At 40.7% G+C, this 19,520-nt stretch overlaps 1 protein-coding gene across 21 annotated transcripts in view; it reads right to left on the bottom strand.

Moving 5' to 3' along the window:
* Positions 1-19,520, bottom strand: part of DOCK9 (dedicator of cytokinesis 9) — a 324,890-nt gene that overhangs the window by 8,394 nt on the left and 296,976 nt on the right. For 16 of the 21 annotated variants that reach the window (XM_082434573.1, XM_082434572.1, XM_082434576.1 and 13 more), the window contains 5 exons: positions 11,255-11,377; positions 10,570-10,683; positions 9,865-9,900; positions 8,875-9,021; positions 5,137-5,347 (listed from right to left, as the gene is read on the bottom strand). In XM_082434573.1, the coding sequence (XP_082290699.1) occupies positions 5,137-5,347; positions 8,875-9,021; positions 9,865-9,900; positions 10,570-10,683; positions 11,255-11,377 (631 nt within the window). The remainder of the gene's footprint in view (positions 1-5,136; positions 5,348-8,874; positions 9,022-9,864; positions 9,901-10,569; positions 10,684-11,254; positions 11,378-19,520) is intronic. The other 5 variants (XM_082434581.1, XM_082434579.1, XM_082434565.1 and 2 more) reach the window with 1 other exon arrangement.

Genomic DNA, 19,520 nt, shown 5'->3' with positions numbered 1-19,520 from the left:
ATGTCTAATGACAGGCATCACATAAAGTCAAGAGAGTTGGGTTCTTGTTAACTTTAATACGAGAAGTTTGTCTTTGAAGAAATCACTCTATCATTCCCTGCTCAATTTTCTCGCCCATAAATGCACTACTTCCTTGGAAATTATGAGAGCTGAATGAGCTAGTAGGTATAAGATGGCTTTGCAAATATAAAAAAGACTAAATAAACAGTTTTGAGATATCATATAATAAATTAAGTCCAGAAAAGAGTTCCACAGAAATATGCTTGAGCCATAGAACAACTTTGAATCACATGCTTAAGTTTGTACAGCCAGAGAAATCAATGAAAAATAACATGAGATATATTTCCAAGCAAAGTATTTTATGAAGCAGAAATTCACAAACTCTTTGAGTTGCATAATAATAAAGATATTTTAAAACTTTTAAGTGATTCAAAAACATTAAATAAAAATATTTAATTTTTTTTTTTTTTAACCAAAAAAGGCACCACTCGATATTGTTTTCCTTTCTTATAATAAGACACCTGAACATATCAACACCAAAGAGTTCATTTAAAAAAGAACAGAAAGGCTTTCCTGGAGGCACAGGGTTAAGAATCTGCCTACCAACTCAGGGGACACGGGTTCGAGCCCTGGTCTGGGAAGATCCCACATGCTGCGGAGCAACTAAGCCTGTGCACCACAACTACTGAGCCTGCGCTCTAGAGCCTGCGAGCCACAACTACTGAGCCTGGGCACCTGGAGCCCGTGCTCCGCAACAAGAGAAGCCACCGCAATGAGAAGCCTGCATACTGCAACAAAGACCCAACGCAGCCAAAAATAAATACATAAAATAAAATAAATTTATTAAAAAAAAAAAAAAGAACAGAAAAATAACTGATTCCAATCTGGTACTATTTCACATTTCTACCTTTTTGCTTATATGGTATATGTAAAAATCTATAATATTCTTATTTAATATATATTTATGGACAGACAGGTAGATATATGCTTAAAAGCTTATTTTATTTTTTAACAAAGCTAAAGTAAGATGGAAGTGTTATGTTTGGATTCTTTACTATTTACTAAGTGGCTGGGGAGGGTTTACTCAAAAAGGACTGATCACAAAATGAGAAAGCCCAGCTCCCTGCAAAACACAGAGTTCCCTCGGGCTACCCAGAGTCTGACCAAGGCTGGAAAAGACATTCAACGTGATGCAACCTTGTTTGTCACACACTTACAGGCCTGTTCTAGTCGCTACATGTTTTATCAATCTAAGGCCAAGGGTCTGTGTCTACTATTTCTTCTGTGTTCCGTGTGGACACAGAGTTTTTAAGCGGCAACACTGGGACTGGCAAGACCTCTTCGGGCTGAAGGCTCCTTTGACACGTGACAAGAACTAGATGCTGCTGTTTATCAGCCAGGGAGACGGGACACGGTCCTCCGGCCAGAGGTGAACTCGGATGTGACAGACTGACACGCTTTACAGAGGGGAGGGCCACTGCATTCTCACTTGTCAGGACACACGTTTTATGAGGCTAACAGCCATGTCCAAACACACGTGATTAGTATGATCACAGTGTTTTTGAGTGCCACAGTGCGGTAGCGCCATTATTTCAGAGAGAAAAATCAACTCCAAGGATGTCTGTGAGATGTCCACAGTACGCCGATTTCACTCAGCCAAAACAGTCCTGAGTCACCGCTCCTTACGATGGTTAACTGGAGAGTGAAAGAGGCAAAGGAGGGGTGTAATGATACAGAAAACTCTGAGTCTGTGCGTGAGCCTCCCAGGTCCATGCAATCTGGGACTGCCCTGGCCCCCGCCTTCCTTGCTGGCCTCATCTCTCCTCTCACTGGGGCTCACTCAGCGCCAGCCACGCCTGCCTGCTGGTCGTCCCCTGAATGTGCCGGGCACAGGGACCCCTGCCGCTGGCCTCTGCCCCGACGGCGCCTTCTCCCTCCAGACATGTGCAGGGCCTGCTCCCTCAACTCCTTCAAGTCTGGACTGTCAGTGAAACCTACCCTGGCCATGCCATGAAACTGCAGCCCCCCTGCCCCCAACCCCACAATTCCAACCCCCTTTGCTTTTGTCCAGAACATGTATTACCTTCCAACACAGATACATTTACCCATTATATTTACTGTTTATCATCTGTCTCCTCCTGCTAGAGTCTAAGCTGCACAAGCCAGAGAGCTCTGTTTTGTTGATATGCCAAGTTGGAACACTGCCTGTGCTCAATGAATTTAGCTGAACTGAAGAATGTGTTACTACTGCCCAAATGGCTAAAAGAAAGAGCAAACTGGCCTGGAAGGTGGAAAATTAGGTGGTGGACTGAGTGAGCCACCGTGTTATTAATCAACGGCCCACACCAGGGATCTGCAGCCCTTCAGGCAGGAGGACGAGGAAGAGACGGCTGAGAAGCGCGGGTGGGCGTACGGTCTGGTTAGACTGAACAGAGGGTGACGGGTGGGAGAATACTTCCAACCTGAGTAGGAGTCTGGACATGATTTGGAAGACTCTGGAACAGTGACCGGGAAGAAACTCCATGGAATGAGTTCCACGAAAGAAGGAACAGAGGGGATCACGTAGGGAGGCAGGCTCAGGAATTTACACCGAGGGGGCCTGGAGGGCAATCATTAGGTTTTTCAAATGATTCCACAACTGCAGCTAACTGACTAAACTATCCAGGAAAGTGAGCCAGTCTGGGTTCAGAGGGCAGGGAGGGCAGGGGCTCCCCGACAACTCAGAAGGCCGGAGGTCAGCTCTGAAGCAATGCAGCGGAAGGAGAACCTAAGGGATTAATAACACAAGGGAAAACTCTCAAATTCAAAGTCTTCAGAATATCCTGGTCTGTGTGTCTTTAACTGAAGGCTGATGTAGTTTATAGGCTCTTAATAGCATTTTTATAACCCCTTCTCTAAATCTTTACACTACCCAGTAATTATCCTTCTGAAATTCTGAGAATCTTTCAGGGCAAAAACTGCACCCCTTTTTGGTGTTGTGTTGTATTATAATCTCTTTTTGCTCATCACCAACCTCAAAAGGCAAGGAGCTCAATGGTGGGTGAGATGTGGCAAAATGAAGTACATTCTTTCCCCACCTGGGCATAATTTACAGAATTCTTTGACACCAGATGGATAGTACAAATCCCTTTTTACAGATGAAAAACTAAGGTGCAGAGAGGTTAAGTGACCTGCCCAAGGTCACACAGTGAGGATGTGACTGGGTCTACAGGACCCAGGCCCAGGCTCTGCACTGCCCACACCTTCTCAAGGTGGTTATTTCCCAAGCCAACAGCCCCTGTGTCTACTTTGCCTCTCTCTGCAGTGGGGTTACTCTTTGTCCCCTCTGCTCTGGCAGGTACAGAGCTTTGCTCTAGCCTGTTATCTAATCAAAAACATTTCTGTGACGAAGCGGGAAACTGGCCAGGGAAAGCACCTCATGGTAACTGTTCATGAATCAGTATGCTACCCGAGCAGAATAATCCTAATAAAACATCCTGACCTTGACTCATCAGTGAGCTAGGTTTATTTAAATCAGCAGTTCTCAAACTTGAGTGGCATCACAATCACCTGGAAGGCTTGGTTAAGCACAACCATCTGGGCCCCACCCCGAGAGTCCTCGATTCAGAAGGTCTGGGTGGAGCCCAAGAATCTGCATTTCTAACAAGTTCCCAGGTGAGGCTGATGCTGCTGATGTTGCCAGGAACAACCTTCGATAAGCACTGATCTGAGGTCATCACAGCTGTAGAGATAAACGTGGTAAGCTGGTAATTCTCATCAAATGACTCCACCTAGAAAGGCAGTTATTTTGCTTAGTAAGAATTTGCTCCTGTGTCCATTAGAAAAACAATTCATTTACCTATGGGGAGGGGCTAATGTTTTAGAGGCCAATATTGTTTGTGCCTTACATGTTATCTTATTATTCTAAAAGCAGGAGCAGAGACTCCTTCTTTAAGAATGTAGGGTTTTGGGCGGGGGGTTTTGTATTTTAATTTTTATCTCAGTTCCCTCATAAGAATGGTGAAAAATCCTGTGCAATATGCTGTTCTGAGCTATTTCATTATGAACCATATTCCTTCCCTGGTTAACAGCTTTACTGAGACATAAATCACACACCACACAGTTCACCCACTTAAAGTGTACTGTCCAGTGGCGAGGGTGGAGCCCCACCTGAAACACGCCATCCTCAGTGCTCCTTTCACTGACTATTATAATGATCCCTGTTCCCGCCCAGGCGGAACACTTGACAACATCCACTGCTGGACAAGCAGCGGGTGCTTCCCAGGTTCGACTTAAGTGTGGCCACTCTTTGAAAAATGTGCTTCAATAGCAGATATAGACACAACTGGCATTCTCAATAGCCTCCTCACCAATTTTTTTTCAAGTCAAGAAAGCGTTTTATTTCAGGTTACCCGTCATTTGCTGACCCTAACCCTAAGAGCGATGGAGTCAAGCTCCCCTAAAGAAGGTAGAAATCACTCCCAAGATGACTCTACACTTGTCAGGAACAGGGAGATAATGCACAGCATAGCTCTGGGGGTGGGTGATCAATGGCTAGGCAGTGCCAAAGGATCCATTAACACTCTGGCACAGCTGAATGGGCAGCCTGTGAATGCAGTGAGCTTGCTGGTACTGGAGGTGCCCAAGCTGAAGTTGGCCAGCCACTCAGAGACTACGTGGGTGGGGTCCAGCCTCATGTCCCATTTATTCACCCCACCTAGAATCTCTGAGCAGGCTCATGCTGGTGTGTAAGGGGTCTCTTCCCATGACACAGATGCAGCACTGTGTGTGGGGGTTCTTGACCTGGGGGGGCCATGGGTCTAGAGAGTCTGCAAATCACTTGAAATTGTGTGCAAAAGCATTCTGAGCTGTTTTCACCAGATTCTAAAAAGGGTAAGTTACCTGACATTGGATATGAACTTCTGGTCTGGTGGAAGAATAAAATACAAATAGGTAAATAGAAAAATGTCATGAGTATTCGAAAGCAAGCATTACATACACGTTAAGCTGAAACGGATATGTAAGGAAAGTTAACTAAGCTCGAAGGGCCCTTCCAATTCTAGATGCTTCTGGATCCCTTCTGGGGGGCTCTTTATCTTGACATCTGGGCTGATGTCTGGGTGTGATTCTTAAACAAAGGGGCCAGGGAGACTGTACCTGTCAGTATGGTGCGCCGTTTGCACTGCTCCTCGACGCCGCCCTGCCTTTTCCCAGTCTGGGTGAAGGGCATCTCAAACATGAAGCGGCGAATGTTGTGAGATCTCTCAAACTCCGTTTTTCTTTCTTGCAATTCCTTCTCATCAAAGAATGGGATCACATGAGTCACCTGGATATACGCATACTTGGAATCCAGATCCTTAGGGTTGACCTTTAAATGCATAAAGGAAATGGAAGATAGTTATTGCTATTGAAAGGACTCCAAAGCATGCCGAAGCTGTGTTTTTCCACTTCGTATTAGTAAAAGTTTTGGGAAATTTCAGAAAAGTTTGAAAAAAATAGTACAACGAACACCCACATACCCACCACTGAGAACGATTGCTAATACTTGGCTATATTTGTTTATATGTGTCTATCCACACACACACACGTATATGTAGACTTTTTTTTAGCTGAAGCATCTCAAAGTAAGTGGTTCACATCATGACACTTGAGCCAGCATCTCCTAAACATGAGGATATTCTCCTCCATAACCACAATACATCATCATATGTAACAAAATTAACACTAATTTCCTAATAGTGCCAACTATACCAAGTTGAGATGAATTTCTCAATATTATTTATAGCTATTTGTGTTTGAACCAGAATCTAATCAATGATTGCATTTTACATTTAGTTATGTCTCCTTAGTCTTGTTTAATCTAGACTATTTTTTTTCCATGACATTGACTTTTTTGAAGACATCATACTAGTTTTTGTGTGGAATGACTCCTCGTCTGGATTCCTCTGATTATTTTCTAAGCTGTATTTTTACATATTTGGCTTAGAGACAGAAATGTTTATTTTACTAATAATGTTTAAAGCCTAGGTCCCCAAATCATAATTAATCTGTAGATAGATTAGAAATAAACAGATGTAGATGAATTAATTTAATACAGGTACAGACTAATCTAAGACTGCTCGGATTATAAATTTAGTTCCTGACAGACTCAGCATATGAATGCTTTTAAAACTACACGGCTAGACCTCGTGGTGCTCTAACTTCTGTGACATGTTAGAAAATTAAACATAGGCACTTTCCATACAAAAACAAAAGTTAATATATTAGGGAGACAAATCAACTTTGCACATCTTGTTTTTAAGCTTCTAGAGCAATAAAAGGGGACATGAAAGAAATGACCATACAGAGAATTTGGAGACGATCCTGGAATAAGGGCAAACAACTGAGATCAAGATGGGTTTACTGGTCCCAAATTATCATGCACCACTGTTCTCTTAACAGAGACGTGTGTGAAGAAACATGAAAAACAGATGTGCAAGTGCCTTAAACTCTAGAAGTTCAGAAAATACATAGTCATGAGTTATTTTTCTTTTAGAAAAGGCCATCTGGCCAATCACTATAATTGTATTCAAACCTCTTAGACTTCACTTTCTTTAGCAGAAACAATTTAAAAGCAGAGGAAATGACGATTCTTGCCTATTTTTCAGTGGTGTTTCCCTAGTTTTCACTTTCAAACTTGTATGTGTGCATCAGCAGAAGGAATAAAGGACTGGTGTTTGAGGAAGAGAAGGTGGTCTAGGACGTCTTTCAGCTGCTGCATCAAGGACCACATATCAAAAGGGCAAGAAGAACCAATGCGTGAGAACCTTGACAGAAGGTTGTTAAGGTTAAAGCCACAGCTTGATCCAGACAAAGGTTTTGGTTTCAGAGAAAAAGGCAAGTTGGACCTGAGTGATTTGGTCTAGAAAGGAAGTAGGTCTTAAGTTGTGTTGAGGTTTCCAGCTAAAAATGGACCAACAATGTATGTTTGTCCCTTTTCCTTTGTGCAACTCTATTAAAATGACAGTATAGAATTAACCAGCAAGGACCAAGAAGAGAGGCCAGAACAGCAGTGGATGAGTTTAATGAATATCTGGAAGGCAGGTGCATGGAGATGTACTTCCTGACTTGGGAGAGAAAGTTCTACTCCAAGTTCCCATGGAGAGGGGCAGCAACAGGGGAGTCAGATCAAGTTCCCATGGAGAGGGGCAGCAACAGGGGAGTCAGATCAAGTTCCCATGGAGAGGGGCAGCAACAGGGGAGTCAGATCAAGTTCCCATGGAGAGGGGCAGCAACAGGGGAGTCAGATCAAGTTCCCATGGAGAGGGGCAGCAACAGGGGAGTCAGATCAAGTTCCCATGGAGAGGGGCAGCAACAGGGGAGTCAGACCACCCTGCAAAAGCCTGTTGTGATAGACTTAATGTCTGCGTTCCCCCAAAATTCTCATGCAGAAATCTTAACCTTCAACGTGACGGTATTAGGAGGCAGGAGGTGATTAGGTCAGGAGGGTAGAGCCTTCATGAATGGGATCAGTGCCCTTATAAAAGGGACCCCACAGAGCTCCTTCACCCCTTCCTCCACGTGAGGACACGGCAGTAAGACAGCAGTCTGTGAAGCAGTTAGAAGAACCTCACCTGACACCGAATCTGCTGGTGCCTTGACCTTGGACTTCCCACCCTCCAGAACAGTGAGATATAAATTTCTGTTGTTTATAAGCCACCCAGTCTATGGTATCTGTTATGGCAGCCTGAACAGACTGGCATCTGTAGAGGACCAGGACCAGGATTTCGGTGATCAGGAGACGTGTGGGGTGGCAAGTGGCCCAAAGTCTATGTGAGGTGGCAGAACCCCGGGTTCCCTTCCCTAGTCCCAGCCCCACAAGACAGAAGAGACCGTTCCTTGGAGAAACCAGTCTGGAAAGAGTCTAAGTGGGTTCACCAGTCTTAGCAGAAAGCAGGGGCAAGGAACAGAGCAGGATGCAGGGAGGGCAGGTGAAAGACTGCAAGCTGAACGTGGGACCTTCGCCCTTGCTCATCCCCTGCCTCCAGAATTCAGAATTCCCCCCTCCCTTGTCCCCTCCCTACCACCTGGGCAGGAGACTGGAAGAGTCTTCTCTGGAGAAAATGAAGGGCCCCAAGGAAACAGAGTCCACACACTGGGGACTCCAAAGCAGGGCTCAGGACAAAAAAAATGAACGAAGGATCCTCCAAAAGGATGAACTGAGAAAGAGGTAGAGCTTATTGCTGCGGGAAACTGAGCAGGAAGAGCATTTTTAATGCAAAGAACAGAAGTTCTATCTTGGCCTGAGTTTCAGAAAGCAAAGGGATCCCATCTCTCGGGAGATGTCCTGAAGACAGTGGAACACAAAAGCATATAGGAAAAACGTGTACGTTCAGAAAGGGTTTTCATGAGAGCAATACAGCAGAGGACAGCCTCTCTAAGTAGAAAGTAGATCTCATTCCTACAAATGTGCTGGCTAATTAGTTCACTCCTTGGTCTCTCTGTCTGCCCATCCATCTGTCCATATATCAAACAGTCAGTCAGAGTGTCAAGTAACATGCCAGGCACTGTGCTAAGTGCAAGCAAAAACTACAGTGACAAACAGAACCTAGGACCCTACTCTCACAGAGTTTCTAAATAGCTGGACTAAAAACAGTATATCCCTTCAGATGTTAATTATTTTGTAAAATAATATCTTTAAAATTATGAAATAAAGGTTTGCTTAATGAAAGACACCTGGGACGCACAGAAAGATATTAAGAAAAAAAAATACACTTGCCACTCAAGGCCAACTATTCTTAACTTTTTCCTGGGTCTTCTTTTTTCTACCACATTTATAAATATATAATATATGATCAATCATACACAAAAAAACAATATTATATTGCTATAATACATTTCCAAGCATAGTCATACCTTGCCAGAATCTTGTATCATTTTGACGTTTTCAGAACCAAATTTATCTGAGTAAAGTTTAAGGAGTCTTTGAGAAATTTCTGACAGAGGCGTGAGTTTGGGTTCCTTGTAGATATACTCCTTTCCATCTTCATCTTCAAAGAATCCCTGTGACATAAAGCACAATTAGAGCTATCCCCAAATATAAGCCCAAGGCTTACCACCCAGGAAGGATTCTTTTGTTACAGGCGTTAACAACAACAAAAAAGGGAATGATTCTAAAAACAAAATCACGCTTTCCGAATAGGAAGGAAAATGATAATAATGTGAGGTCTGGGTGCAAGGTAAAGGCGAAACACAAAATTGCAAACTCATCCAAGAATGCTGTCATTAAGTGTTGAGGGAAATGAAAGATTGGGGATTCAAGACTGTGTTCCCTTGGTGAAGTCTAATCATGGGATTCAAGCCTGTTTCACATTCCCAAGGAGCAGAACTCACTAAGACGTGACTCAACAGCCTGCTATCTGCAGGCCTCAGAAACGCACACACATCCCTTCTCCTGATCTCTGCCGTTTACTTGGGATTTTACGGCATAAAGGGAAGCATTCTGGTCTGGCAAAAGTTATGTGAAGTTGGTGTAAATTCTATTTTGTCTTCCTGATGAGACAAACATTAAAGGGCTGTAGGTAGCATAAGATCAGGAAATATTTTCATTATCACCAGTCATCATCTGTTTTAGCACCAATCATGTCTCGATACAAGAAGGCTAAGTATTGCATGGGAAGTGAAAAAGGTTGAAAACTAAAAAGCCCGGATTTGGGTTAATATTTGAAATAAATTAAAAAAAAAATTCTCATCTAAAATAAAAGAGAGAAAATGGTGCAAAAAACACAGTATATAAAAGAAAAAAATGCAGGCTAACATGAAACAAAAAACACCCACATCAAACTAGGAGTTTAGATGCAGTAATTTCACTACATTACTTGCTTTTTAAGCATTTACTGTAATTACCTCCACATCTGTTTCACTGTCTGTAAACTGGTATTGCTATAAAGTTATAAAAGACAATAAATAACAGGATAAATTGAAGGTTATATAATGCTCATAGAAAACCACACACCCTGAATAAATGGACTGTAATTTATACTATTTAATCATGTTAGAGACTTGGAGGTTAAACTTTCAGTTAAATTTAAATGACCCCTTTTCTAAAGGGTTTCTGAAATATTACAATGGTAAATCTACTTGCAGAGATATTGTATTATAAAAGACAGAGAAGCACAGGGACAAAGGAAACCAGAAAGTCTTAATTTTGGTTTAAAACATGCAGTATAGACGTGTAAGGAAACAGGTGATTTATTTCTGTAAATGGAATAAAATGTTAATTTTGTTTTGGAGTTTGTAATGACTGGACAGATATACATACAGACTTGAAAAGGAAACTTGCAAACCACACTGAAGTACCAAAGATGCCGCTAAGAATATCTTATGGAAGGAGAACTTACCGCTGCCTTAAGAAAGTAATAAAGAAAAGACAGGAAGAAAGAAAAAAAGGCAGAAAGTTTACTACTGAGGAAGATAAGAACCATACTAAACATGACAAATTCATCAAATTAGCATTTCTAGAAAACAGAAAATTTACAAAATACCACTTGGTAGAGTTTAAACAAGAAAAAAAGGACTTGAGACGGCCTCGAGAACAGAGAGGAGGCTCACCTGTCCAAAGAAGGCTACTCGGAAGTATGTCCCCAGAAGCCTTCGGCCTGAGTGCATGACCTCGGTCACCTTGCTGTAGGCTCGGTGCAGTGTGTCATACAGATGGGCCAGCCTCTGGAAAGCAGAACGAAACCCATTTCTTCCCACTTGCAACTAGTAGAATTATTTTAAAATAACAATGAAATGATACTATATAGGTGAAAATTCGTTGGACTTGAGTTTCAAAGAAAATCAAGAATGCATTTTGACAGCACAACTGTAGTGATCATTATCCAACTGTTTCGTTTTCTACCCAGAGGGCCATCCTGCACCTTGAAGACCCACTGGATTTCCAGTGCAGTAAGCCAGTTCAGTCCTCTGATGATGTTTGTAGTCTTTGCTTTTCCTACTCCATTCCTTAGCTAAGAGAAACTGGATGGCCTCCCCAGCCCAGCAAGGATGAAAGGGTCACTGTTTTCCCATGTAGGTGGAGTGCCAGAATTCCCAACCCTTGTCGTTTGAGATTTGAGGTCTGGGTAGAGGTGTGACACCTGATGGCTCTGAGGGTGGCGACCGCCAGTGTCACGTGGAGGGTCAGAGGTCATTGCTCAAATGGCCTGCTTGCGCTCTCTGCATATAAGAATGTCTGGGGATGTGTGTCACTCCACTGTCCTCTCAAACGGGAGAAAACAAACCACTCAGATACCTCAAAATCCCTCCGCTTCTCGTAGATGGGGATGATGAGCTTATAAATGTCGGCGATCAGCTCATAGCGCTCGGCTTTCCAGAGTCCGTCTGCACACTGTTCCAGGAGCTCCATGAGCACGTCCTGATCAAAGAAGAAGGCCCCCGGCCAGGAAAGAGTGTTACAGGGAAACTGGCATTGTGTTCCTTGCAGAATACATAAATGGTTAAGACGGCCATAGAATTTCAAAATATGTAACATTTTTAAACACTAACCTCCAAATTCTTTTTTTTAATGAGCTATTTTCCAATCATGTTTACAAACAGAAACGAAGGGTCACATTGTGTGACTGTGTAATAGTTAAATGCATGGAAGAAAATTGAAATTGATGGTTTCACACAGGCTCTCGATTTTTGTTCTTAGTTTTCTTTTTCTAAATATAATTTAGATTTTCTTCCTTTCTGAGGAACAATGACAATGCTGAGACATGGAAAGTCACTAAGCATGACTTCAAACCAATTTAAACATCTTAGAGCAACTCAGTAATGGAGTGCGGTAGGCACTACGCCTGCCTCACCAACATTCTTTCCCTTTTCCTTTCAAAATTTCTATCTACTGAAGTTTGGGCAGTCACCCTGCCTCCATTAAAGCCCTTGAACTTTGGAAGAAGCTAACACTATGACTCAAGGGCTGGGACAAGTGTCTCAGGTTTAAACTAACCAGCATAAATCTATTTTCTGGCCAATCATTGCTTCATCATGTGACCTAAACTGGCCAATCAGGGTGAATTTTAGGACCCTTGCTGGGAATGCTGGGACAGATGCTCTCAGCAGACTGGACATGCCAGCCCCAGTCAAGCAGGTAGCTTGATGGGCTGGCATCCATCCCATGGCCAGCCAGGGGCCTGTCTGCCCTATTAACAGAGTGGAGAGCTCCTCCTCCCTTCCAAAGTAACTGTATCTTTTACCACTTTGTTAAACATTCAGATTGATGTGTCAATCCTCTGTGGAATTTCCTAATGGGAGCCAATTTATTCGACCTTTCTTTAAGCCCATTGGAGTAGGGTTTCATTAATGAGGTTGAGTAAACTTCATGTGCTTATTTGTCATCTATATAGATTTGGTGAAGTACCTATTCAAATCTTTTCCTCACTCTTCTTCTACTGGGTTATTTTCTTATTATTGGGTTTTTAGAGTTCTTTATATATTTTGCATAAAAGTGATTTATGATTTTCTCCCAATCTGTAGCTTGTCTCTGGATTTTCTTAACAGTGTCTTTTGAAGAGCAGATGTTTTAAACTTTGGTGAAGCTCCATTTATCAAGTTTTTATTTTCTGGATTGTGCTTTATACATTACATCTAAGAAACCTTTATCAAGTTCACAAAGATTATCTCCTATGTTTTCTTCCAGAAGTTTTATAGTTTTATATTTCACATTTAAGTCTATGATCCTTTGAGTTATTTTTGAATACAGTGTAAAGTACGGGTCAACTTTTTCTTCCCATATGAATGTCCAGTTGTTCCAACACCATTTGATGAAAGACGGTCTTTTCACCATTGAAGTGCCTTTGAATTTTTTGTCAAAAATCAACTGACCATACATGTGTGGGTCTATTTCTGGCTTCTCTACTTTGTTCCATTGATAGATGTGCCTGTCTTTGTGCCAATATCACACCGTCTTGATCACTACTGTAGCTTTACAGAAGGCTTTCTCCACAGTGACATGAACAATATTTTGGGCCAGATAACTCTTTTTTCCGGGGGGCTGTCCTATGCATTATAGGATGTTTAGCAGCATTCTTAGCCTTTACCCACTAGATGCCAGTAGCAGTAGCACCACCCTTCCCCCTTTTTCCAAATTGTGACATTAAAAAACCTTTCCAGACACAGCCAAATGTTCCCTGGGAGAGAGGGGGCAAAATCATCCCTAGCTGAGAACCCCTGCTTTATCTTGAAATCAGATAGCACGGCTCTTCCAACTTTTTCAAAATTGTTTTGGCTAGTCTAGTTCCTTTGCTTTTCCATATAAATTTTAGAATCTGTTTATCAATTTCTACCAGAACTCCAGATGGGAGTTCGATTAGGATTGCTTTGAATCTATAAATCAATTTAGGGAGAACTGACATCTTAAAAATACTGAGTCTTTCGCTCCACTTATTTAGGACTTCTTTGATTTCTTTCATCGGTGTTTGGTAGTTTTTAGCATACAAATCGCTACAGATTTATACCTAATTTTTCAAGGTTTTTGATGCTTTTATAAACCGTACTGTTTTTTAATTTTGATGATTTTTTTTTGGAGTAAAGGCCTTTATTTGAGTAAGATTTAAAGTCATCCATCATACCTGTTTGTAGGAATTATACAAAATAATTGTTAACAATATGGTGAAACTATGGTATAAGAATCTCTAAACATGAAGGTTGATTGATTTTTGTACACTGATCTTATGTCCTATGATCTTGCTAAACTCAGTTTTAGTAACTTCTCTTGTAAATTCTTTCGGGTTACTTCTGTCACAAAAGACAACTGCGTCTTATGTCAATATACGCAGTTTTATTTCTTTTTCTTACCTTACTGCACTGGCTAGAACCTGCAGCACAATGTCGAACAGGAGTGGTAAAGCAGGTATTCTTGTCTTGTTCCCAATTTTAGGGGGAAAGCATTCAGTCTTTCACCATAAAGTATGATGTTAGCTGTAGGTTTTTTGTAGATAATCTTTTTTCTTGAAGAAGTTCCTTTCTACTCCTAGGATTTTTTTTTAAACTCATGAATGGATATTGAATTTTTTCAAATGATTTTTCTGCATCTATTAAGATGGTCATAAGACTTTCCTTATTTATTCTGTTAATATGGTGAATTAATTGGCTTTTACAGGGTTGGACCAACGGTGCATTGTCAGGGTAAACACCACTTAGTCACAATATATTCCTCTTATTTATATACTGCTAGATTAAATTTGCTAATATATTTTTTAAGGCTTTTATAGTTGCCTTTTAATATGTTTGTATCCTCCATAGTTCTGTAAATGAAGGGCAGGACCTGTGTTTTTCATTACCAGCCTAATGTTTCATTATAGTCCTAATGTCTACGGTTTATAGGTCCAAAGAAAATAAACATTTTAAAAGCAGTTGTGAATCAATTTACCAGAAAATACTACCTAACTGACTTAAACAAACCATCTTTAAAGCAAGACATTTAATTCCTATGTCATATTTACAACATACAAATCATAAAACTGTCATCTGTGTGACTAAACTCTGTACCAATGCTTATAAAGAGGTGCATCAGTTGTCTCATACTTTTATTGTAGGTCTCATTAAGTGCAAACACTGAAGCCAGAATATGTAGTAATTATCCTAACAGCTATAGACAAAGAAAAAAGTCAGTAAAGGTCCTAACACCATATCTTTTCTTTGTGCATTTGTATTATGAAGTTGCAAAACCTCTCTCCGTTTTCTCTTAGTTTTGTTTCAAATCTTTTCCAATGGAGAATCTATCCAGGTTAAATATGACAAAATTTTATGATTCTTCTCATGCTTCTCTGATTATACAAATCTACATAAAAGAAAAGCATAAAAATAAAACTTGTATAGTGTCAGTGTCAATGTACTTACTTTAGCATATTTGTAAAACTGGGAAGGTAATAAAGGTCTAATCTAATTTGGTAGTTGTGATGATCAAATAAAATTTTACCCATTAAAATGCTCTGAAAACTAAATGCTATATGTAATTAACAGGCCAGTTAAACAAATCTCTCTTTTTCAATCATCACTTTCTACTTTGTACTAATTTTTGAAAAATGGTATCTTACTTCTACTGGGTAATGTAATATTCCACAGTGCCACATACATATGTGGTAGGCAAGAATTTCTTGGATGAATGAATCGATCTGTATTTTTGTTAGTAATATAACAATATTACTAATAGCTGTCCTTCGCTGTAGGGAAACGAGTCCTTTATCAAAGCCTTGCAATTCTTACATATCTTAGATCACAGACACTGCACTGGGTATTTATCGAGCATCTTCATTCTCAGTGATGCTGTGGGACTATAGCAGAGGTGAACGAATTCTGAGAAGACCCAATTTCCCATCAGGGATGAGAATGCTGTACAACCAAGGAATTCTTCTGATAACAAAATAGTCAAGGCATGGAAATTTACCCATCTTAAAGCTATTCTTAGGTTTAACTTACAGACTACTCATTTGGCCCCTTCTTTTCTCACTACTGGGCTTTGTTCAAACTATAGTATGGTTCACACTGTAGATGTAAATACACAATGATGACACCCTATTTACTGTGGATGGGATCAGAGAGACCTAAAGTTTCTTAACTCCATGCCTAGCAGTTACAGCACAATAAGACTCTAGAGTAACTTTAATATAATCTCATAGAAAATTGAACATTCTTCTCAAAGAGTTATAAATGTTATAACCAGGCACAGTCACTACCACATCATTAACTTGATTCTTTCATTCATTCATTCACACATTTTACCAAGAAACTACTACGTACAAGGCGCTGTGCTCGACACTGGGTTTATAAAACAAATCTATATAAATAAAATTTAAGTTTCTGTAATTTATAACAATGGCTCTGTAGATTTTTACTAAACGTGGGGTGGGGGTGGGTTTGGGATAGTTTATCAGGTTATGTGGTATACATGAAACTGGCTTTGAGGAGGAGGCCCTCAAAGACACAGAGAGGTTGTCCTTCGAAGCAGCTAGAACTGATGGACTAGAGACCCATGACCACCGACTGGAAGAGATTTGACGTGCATGTTGAGATACTGAGGACAGAGAAAACCACAGTGATTTCAAATACGTGCCAAACTGCAAGTCAGAAGGGTAGACACTCTGAACTGAGAGCAGTAGGCATTTACTGACTTAACAGTAGTCTGTGTGTCTCTGAGCGAGTCCTGGGGAGGCCAAGAACCAAGTGAAGAGAGCACTTCCTGCTCATAAAGCTCAGATCTCTATGCAGATCCATAAAGAGACTACAAAAGATGGCGGTGAGTGTGCTGATAAATGCGCAGGGAATCAGGGATGCAGAGAGGAGCGGCAACTATCCAGTGATGGGGGATGGGGGGCCATGGAAGGTTGCAGAAAAGTGATGACTGACTGAGTCTTACACATCATCAGGAGTTAGTGAGGTGAAGGTGAAAGGTGGGAATAGCAAGGAAGAGGGGGGAGACATTCCAGGGAGAGGGAACAGCCCGGGCAGAGACATGGGAGAGACGGCAGCATGGTGTGTGAGAAATTTATAAGTAGTTTGAGGGCTAGAGTATAAAATCTGAGTCAAACAGGGCAAAGAGATGAGGTCAGGGAGGTGGAAAGATTAAATATACAGATTAAACAGCCACACTCAAAGGTTGCTAAAAATAAATTAATAATTGAATATAGATAATTTTATGAGAAATGAAAATGCACACAGACATACATCCACTATCACAACAAGGAAGTATTATATAAGGAAGATGTTACTTGATTTTAAAATGATGTTCTGTCTATCCTCATAAGGTGTCTGCGTATAGCAGCCTTTCGGGTACGTTTTGAATGGTTCTAGATTTAGTCACTTAAATATATATCAAATAGAGTTTATGAGTAATCTCCTGGGCCAAATGCTCCTAATTGTGAGACTAAGATTTGAATACTACTTTTACTCATTTGTCAAACCAGAAACACAAGGAAAGTTTAATAACGATGAAACCTGAATTCATGTGGCATATCAATACTATGGACAATTCAGTTCACTATGGAAAACTCTGCCATATTTGGTACAAAAAAATAGACTTCAACCAGGGACACTTCCCAGAATGGTTGGAAAACAGTAATGTTTCATAAAGTGAATAGAGCTTAGTAAATAATTATGAAATAAGTATCACAATTTGATGGTAATTAAGAATTAGGAAATAATACATCATCAACCTATATATGCTACTGGACATTATTTTATCTTTTCTTTTGATTCAGGAGGCATTCAGGATCTATAGTGTATCAGTCTGAATATCACTTTTTATTGTAGAAAATGGTAATGTATACTATAAAAAGCAGAGTAGAGATTTTACCCAATAACAAACTAAAAATGGCTTTTATTTTTTAAAAAGGTTAAGTCCTTCTCTCATAAAGGTAGAGTATGGATTACTGAGCATCAAAGCTTAATTTGGTAAGGTAAATTATTCAAGCTAATGTCAACTCTATACCTAGACGTTTACAGCTGGTGCATCAAGTAACAATTCTTTGAATAGAAATAACCAGCAATCATAGACAGCTAAGTTTGAGAGACCATATGTCAAGACAAAATTATAAAGAGTCATAAAAACTAAGACATCATAGTAACTAAACATCGGGGCATATATGAATAATATTCTCAACAGAAATTCCACGTATTAATTTACTTTGAATTCTCAGCAATCACTTGAAAACGAGAACTTATACTGACAGTGGTCAGAGAGTGGTGACCTTGAAAGGCGATCATACAGAAAGTCTGATAGTTTTCCCCCTTGTTTAAAATCTAAATGCCAAGTTATTTTCTTCTAAATTGTCAATACACGCAAAGAACTATAAGTAATTACTGGTCGGGGAAAAAAAAACCCTCAATGAGCTTTATGCACCTGGAAAGTATACATTTTATGATATTAGACTAGACTTAAAAAGATCTCGGTACACTAAGCTCGTAAGCCATTCAGGAAGCTGAATGTAATTAGCCAGTCATTTTTAGGTGTGCCACAGCCATGCAATTGAGGGCACCGAGCACCTGTCTGTGGAAATAGCTCACTAATGCTGTGCATGGGCACGTGTGTGTGCTTGAAAATGCATTATGAGCCTGTGTATTTGCAGGGTATTTAAAATTTTTTCACTTAAATAATATTTGCCCCATCTTAGGATTGACTGATTTAATTTAACCTTTCTTATGAAGCTAGCTGTCTCTTTTATCTACCATTTGGGAATAACCGTAAGCATGTGACCTGGTTCGGGCAATGGCGTACATCATGGCATCATTCACATTTCCACTATATTATCGTTTCTCAAGATACAGTCGAAGATCCTTTGTATCAGAATAATCACCTGGGATGCTTGTTAAAATACAGATTCCCAGGTGCTACAGTCACCCAACTAAATCTGGGGATGGGTGGGGGTGGGTTAGAATGGGAATCTATATTTGTAACAGGAATCTAAGTAATTTTTAAGCACACTAAAGCGTGAGGACTAGTACACTGGGTCAAACTTTCTAAGACAGGCACCTCCCTCATATATCACTGAGCTGGCACATGGCACACAGCTAGTTTACGGAGCGAATCAACACATGTAAATGTAGAAATTTCTAAGCCACAAAGAACTGAGACAACTTTCAATTCAGATTCTAAGGGACCGTGGTTTAGGTGTTTCTCCTCAATGGCAAGAAAGCATCAGAAGCAGTGTTGTGTGCCGGGGCAGGGACCACATCATGCTCACCCCTGTCTCTCCAGCATAAGGAAGTTTAGGAAATATTTGCAACAAGAAGCACGGCAATATGTCCTGGTATGAGACAAGGTAGAGCAGTCAGACAAGTTCCATGGGCCCCACTCCCTACTGCTACTGTTTTCGAGATAAAAGCGAAGATATGCTATATAACTTTTATGGTTCTAAGAGCACTCTCGGTCAAGGAGAAGTAGATGCTTAGACCACTCTACAGGGTTACAGAAAATTGCCAGGCTTGGATGAGATGTAAGCAGAGGAACCACAGAATGTGTTTTGTTGATAACTCTCTCTTGGGATGTTCTGTAGGTATAAACATTTTATGTTTGTTATTTCTGAATAGATGCAGTTTGGCTAATACAAGTCAGTGACCTGCCTGGTGAAACTCACTGTTGCTGGTCTGTGAAACAACACTTAGTGTGCCAAATACAGTCGCTCCTCATTATTTGCTGTGGTTATGTTCTATGGTCACCACCAACACTGAATTTGTGAACACGGAACACCCCTTTCTTGGGGAAATACAGGATTAGGCTCCAGAGAGCCTCTGGTTACAAAATTTTTGACAACTGATTAGTACATAACCTTGTTTTATGTGTGTTTCTGTTTAAAGACACCTCATTTAGTACATATTGTTGATTCATTAATATTGAACCCACGACCCAAAGCACTGTTAACTGCTGCCTGAACAGAGCTTATCTGACAAGTATTTTCTCTGTAAGGCACATCACCTTCCTGAGCTCAGGAACACTGGACAGCACTTCAGCACCATGCTAGGGGGCCAGAGAAGGACCCCCGTTTACGGCACGAGCTGAAACAAGGAGACAGAGTGTTGCC

Source organism: Balaenoptera physalus, assembly GCF_965194825.1.
Source record: "Balaenoptera physalus genome assembly, chromosome: 18".
NCBI classification, from domain to species: Eukaryota; Metazoa; Chordata; class Mammalia; order Artiodactyla; family Balaenopteridae; genus Balaenoptera; species Balaenoptera physalus.
This window is presented reverse-complemented; position numbering and strand designations above follow the sequence as displayed.